Genomic DNA, 6288 nt, shown 5'->3' with positions numbered 1-6288 from the left:
TTTAATAATACTAATGAAACAAGGCTTAAAGTACAACCTGAGGTATGATTCATGCCTGTGCATTAGAATGTGACTTACAAAAGAACAAAATGTTAGGGTAGTTTGAATATTTTCAATCAAAAATGCTCTTTTAAAATTCTGAGTGTGTATCAAGAACTTTTCTTAAGCATTCGAAACACATTGCTTTTTATTCAAATTAAATGTAGAAAAACTAAAAAACAACAACAAAATAAATGTAGAAAAGCTTAGTTTGATTTTTTCCCAATGGTAATGCAATTACATTATGTTACGGTCTAGAGATAAATGTATTGCCTGACATCCAAACTATAATAGTAACTTCATAATTATTTGTTCACCAATAAACCTATAGTGCCTAAAATAGTGCCTACATTATAGTAGGTGCTTAATACGAATATTTTTAATAAATAAAAATAATGATATTGAATCAAAATCTATAAAACAAATAATTAAAAGACCTAATACAAACATCACAAATAGAATTTTTATACACTCATAAGTATATAAATATAAATTGTACATATATTCTTTACATAAAGTTTAATAATGTAAATATTTTCAATGTTATACTTACTGTTGAACTGGTTGCTTTCTAGAGAGCCTAAAAGATTCTTTTTTTAAAAACATCTTAACTTCAAGCCCACTATATTTGTTACTTTAAATTCATTTGCTAAACCTCCACATAGAATTTGATTATTTGTCTTTTTCTAATCAACCTATATTATATTTTATAATTTCTATACATTCGTTAAATAAAGATATCCTATCACTCTTAAAAATGCTATTGCTATAGAAATTTAGTTAAATATGTTAAATATAATTCCACAAATACGGGTTTTAGATTATCACCCTCAATAAAGAAAATGATCTACTGTAACACTAAGACAAATGAAAAATTTAAAACAAATCAACAGACAAAAAACATCTTTAACATGGGTAGAAAAACAATATTTAAGATGCCATGAGCTCTGATTTAAAATTCACAATTTTCAAAACCATTTCTAGCCACATTGTAATATATTCATAAAAAAAACCAACAGATTAAGAACGCTTCATGCTACTCTTTATACCCCAGAAAATCATTAAGGAACAGTTTAATTTGGTTACAAGATTCTTTATTTTGTAAACTATACATAAACAGTAAAAAAGAAAACGCATTATACTTTAAATATTACATAAAGTCAACATCAAAGTTTATTTTTAGCGTGTATTAATCAAATGGAACTAATCCACCAATTTTACTTTCAATGGATGGTATATCAGGAAACCAGCTGACCCACTGTTTAAATTATAATACCAATGTGAAATATTCAACAGGTTTTTATTTTTATTATGGGCACAAAACCTTAGGTCTGATATACTTAAAAGTGATGGTGTGTGGAAAGGTCTACACAATTAATTAACATGCTAACTTAAATATAGCAAGTAAAGTAATTTTTGTTACAGTTAAATCTTAAATGCTACTCTACACAATAATCATAAACAAGTCCACATGGCAATTATGTAACAATAGAAAAAAAGAAAGAAACATATTCCATTTTCTTCATTCCAGCAGCAGTACCTTTATTGGTATTACTTTGTTAATTAGGTGTGCTTATATATTGCCTAATATTCTATATTGGTATGCATGCTAAAACCTTTCTATTTCTATTTTGCAAGGCACCATACAATATGTTCTCTAAGTTTCAACACTAGTAACAAAAGTGGTATAATTCTTAGATTAAATGAAATTTTTATGTATAATAGGAAATAAAATAAGAACTAAGATTTTTAAATTTGACATTGGGCATATCACAAACTATATGTGAAAATATAATTTAAATAAATCTTTCCCTTTGTCTTCTTTCTTTAAATTCTGCCCTAAGTATCTGGTTAGAAAGACCAAGAAACCTAGAAAGGTAAAGAAATCATGCTGTTTAAGAATATAAAAAATCCACACGAGACTGCTATTCAAATTAAAATAAAAACTAGAAGGAACAACTAAGTTTTTAACTTTCAGAATCCATGGTTTTCCATACTTGTCCTTTCATAAAATACCCTATCATATCCAGAATAACTCCATAATTATAAACATCATTATTAATGTAAACACAATGCAGAATTCCTTATTTTTCTTACCCTGTGTTGTATCTCCTTACTCATCTCTAGGTTTGGGACAAATGCTACTTTGGAATTGCAATTAAGGTCATGCATACTTTCAAAAAATCCTGGGACCCAGGTCACCAACAAGTTATTATAAGTTTAACTTACAGTCTCTCTCGGAAACATAACACATAAGATCTCAAACATGGTTGTTGTTTTGTTTGTGGAAGATTTACATAGTTTATTCTTATAAACATTTGTTTGTTTATATCAATAGCTCTTCATAACTTTCATCTGACTAGACTCTATATGTGTTTTCTTTTTCTCTAAGGCATATAAAAACTCAAAGTAAGTGATTCTTATTTAAACATAAAGTTCTATGACTTTAGCTGCAATATCTGAAATAATTATACAAAATATACGTGAATTTTAGAATCATTTTATTTGGGGGCAAGAAGGTAATTCTCAATAGGCTATCACTTGTAAATAATAGAAATGTTTAATGTATTGATCTCAGCTCTCATCAAATGTATCCATCATGATCATCACCACCATCATCATCATCCCCTTCATCTTCATTGTCATCTTCAATTTCATCTTCATCATTCATAATATCATCTTCATCATCCTCCTCATCAGTCCATTCATGGAAATCTCCACTTGCAAAATCTCCAGAGATCTCAAAATCAATAGCTTAGGAAAAATGTAAACATGAATGTTATTTTCTTGAGTAGTAAAATAATTTCTGAGGAATATAAAATTATAATGAAAATTAAGAAAAATTTAATTTGTTCTTTCACTTAACAAAAAAAGGAAAATATATATATTTTCTATTATTTGTTAAAATGTATATACCAAAAAAACAGAATTGTTACTGAGGTCGATATGTAAGATTTCCAGTCCAGGAATATTGATCTCAGCCCAGGTTTTATAGAGTCCATGTCAAACTTTGAATCTGACAAAGAATTATAACTTCTTCTACTACTCCAATAAACAAAGTACTTGCCCCCCTCAAATCTTCAATTCCTAATCACTGCAACCTGCAAATATGTGACCTCACATGGTAAAGGGACTTTGAAGATGTGATTAAACTGAGGATTTTAAAATGGGGAGAATATCCTAGATTATTCTGTTGGGCCCAGATAATAAATAGTGTCTTTAAAATCAAAGAACCTTTCCCAGATAGAGTTCAAGGGAGATTTGATTATAGAAGAATGGTCAGAGATGCAATGTTGCTAGCTTTGGAACCAGAGGAAAGGGCCCATGATATTGTGTTGGCTTGTAGTAACCAGCTTCATCACATAGGGGTACGGACTGTCCTAAGGAATGTGAAGCAAGAAACAGGATCTTCTCGAAAGCCTCCAAGAACGAATGCAACCCCGAAGACACCTTCATGTTCATCACAAGGACACCCATGCACAACCTCTGGCATACAGAACCTTAAGATAATGGACTTGTGTGGTGTAAGCCCTAAGGCTGTGGGAATTTGTTACAACAGCAGTAGAAAACTAACGTAGCTAGTTATTATTTTAAAAATATTTAGAAATACACACTTTAACATCTGGTAGCTGAATTTTGAGAATGTATTTGAATAAACACTGCCTTTGCAATTATTAAAGTGTGTTTATACATTTTGGGGACGCCCCATATATATACATTACTATTTATGGAGGTAATAATACACATATTATTTAATATGTATTTATTTTTTAACTCTTCTAATGTTAGTGTGTGTTTATTTTCTACCCTTTCTAATATTTTAATCTTGTAATTCTTTGGTAACTAATTATAATATATCCTATTGTTGTAATTCAATATTTATATTTTATTGATTTCATAGTATGACACACTGAAATTTATATATCATGTGAACAAACTGTTATTTTTCTTCTACTTCATGTATTTTCTTCTTAATTTCAAAATGCTAAGAAAACTCAGGATCACATTTCCAAAATATTTCCCTGTTCACTTATTGAATTCACCTCTATATACTTTTTATTTACAACATAAATTAAAATTGTTTACCCATCACTGGTATCACTGATAACTGAAGTAACTATTAATGCAGTGAGTTTAAACTACATATTGCAAAGACATGTTCTATACATGTTAAAAGCATGTTAGGTAGCTACTAAGTACTACTTTATCCTACATAAATCTAGTATCATTGGACAGAAAATCAAAATCAATGTGTTAAGAATCTTATGGAATAAATAAATGCAAAACAAGCATATAAACATTAAATGAGATTACTTTCATACTGTTTGCCATTTATATATTTCTAAACAATCACAAGCCTAGCAAACAATCTAAGTCTATCAGTTTAAAATCTATATAAAGGAGACAATGACACACTTTCTAAAATACAAGATTGACCAACTATTTTTTCATTTTTGGTCTTGTGTATTATTTGAAACACAATTCATTAATTCCTAGTGTGTGTGTGTGTGTGTGTGTGTGTGTGTGTGTGTGTGTGTGAGTGAGAGAGAGAGTATGTATGTGTTTCTGTATGTGCGTGTGTGTGTAGCTAAGTGGCTTTTGTAGTGAAAACTCTCCATAGTACAAACAAATATTGATTTTAAACTTGCGTTCTAGAAAAAACATTTTATGAAACAAAAAAGAAGTCACATTTAAGACTTTAAACTGCATGTATGTGATTCTCAACTTAATTGTAATATTTTTAGGTTGATACATAAAAATGTATGCTTATAAAAATAATTCAAATATTAATTATTATGACCTTTCAAACAATTAAACTATATTTTTGTCATTCAAACATAAGGAAACAAACGGATATAGCTGAAGTTTGTGAGCCTTTAAAAAAGATAAGTTTTTCTCTCATTGGTGAGACTATGTACTCCCAAAGTCAACTTCTCCAATGATCTACAGAAAAAAGGATGCCATATGTACCTGCGGCACGCAATAGGGATAGCTGACTTGGATAGAATGGATGACAAAGGTTTGACTTACCTCAGAAACAGGAGGTAGCTAACATGCTTTCTGTATTTGAAGTGGTAAAAGGAACCCACCTTTTAGTAATTATTCCTTAAATATCTAAATGAGGTAATTCCATTCATTAATTATATAATTTTTAATATGCTAGGAATGCATATTGTGTTCTATAGTCTTTGCATAAAATATGTCCTCATTAAATGCTTGAACAAATGAATGAGATCCTTAAGTACTTATCCTGTGCTTGAGATATTGCTAAGTAAGTACCCATTTGCTTACCACAACCTGCAACACCATTTGTTCTGGATCCAATGACTTCATTTCCATATCTGTCAACACACCAGCACTGCCCAACACTGCCATGACATTGTGTTGGCTTGTAGTAACCATCTTCATCACATAGGGGTATGTACTGTCCTATGAAACACACAGTGATCAATTATGCATTAATTCACTCAAAGACATACACATATGGAGGTCCCACTGCATCTATGAAGCTGGCCATTGTAACAATGAATTGCCTTCATTTCTTTTGTTAAGCAAATTTACTGGGCAAAGGGTAAAGAGAGTTATAATACAGAATTAAAATCTGGTTAATTGAATAGTCATATTAAGTCATGCAGACCACTTAGCATGGCATACTAGACCCTTCACAGTCTCATTACTACCAACATTCTATTTTCATTTCGTGAGTATGTGTGTGTGTGTGTGTGTGTGTGTGTAGTCTGTCATTATATGCTATACTGTGATATCCTTATATTGGAAATTTTGGGGTTTATTGATTTTGATTGCTTTTTTAAAAATTCTTAAACTCAGTCTAGCAGGAAAGACATTCATTTTTATATCTATAATATCTAATAATATACTGGTATTTGTCACATTGTTAATGATAAATGTTTAACTAATAACTTAGAAGTGAATTCACATTCTTCAATAAACACTCCAACATTACAATGTAAGCTTTGGAAGATCAGAACATTTTCTTGTCTTTCATAATAATTTTTTTCCCTCAGTGACCAGACATACTTAGAGTTATTTTGTGAAAGAAAAACAATAACAACAACTGAATAAATAGATAAAACATAAGACAATTTAATCTTGCAACCATACGGGATCATAATTTTCTCCCTTTAAAAAGTTTCAAGAGTCTGATATATAAACAATAAATTTTGCTTAAAAATTATAATTCATTTGAAGGAGTTGAATTAGTAGTTTATCAGTGAGGTAGACAGAGTA

General features: G+C 29.8%; 1 protein-coding gene across 1 annotated transcript in view; it reads right to left on the bottom strand.

Moving 5' to 3' along the window:
* Positions 1-1176: 1176 nt before the first annotated feature.
* The window catches only part of SPOCK3 (SPARC (osteonectin), cwcv and kazal like domains proteoglycan 3), a 356111-nt gene continuing 350999 nt past the window's right edge, over positions 1177-6288 (bottom strand). Inside the window, exons 10-11 of the mRNA XM_008144652.3 lie at positions 5332-5469; positions 1177-2793 (exon numbers count right to left, since the gene is read on the bottom strand). Coding sequence (XP_008142874.1) covers positions 2624-2793; positions 5332-5469 — 308 coding nt within the window. The 3' untranslated portion in view covers positions 1177-2623. The remainder of the gene's footprint in view (positions 2794-5331; positions 5470-6288) is intronic.

This window comes from Eptesicus fuscus, chromosome 6 (assembly GCF_027574615.1).
Source record: "Eptesicus fuscus isolate TK198812 chromosome 6, DD_ASM_mEF_20220401, whole genome shotgun sequence".
NCBI lineage: Eukaryota > Metazoa > Chordata > Mammalia > Chiroptera > Vespertilionidae > Eptesicus > Eptesicus fuscus.
This window is presented reverse-complemented; position numbering and strand designations above follow the sequence as displayed.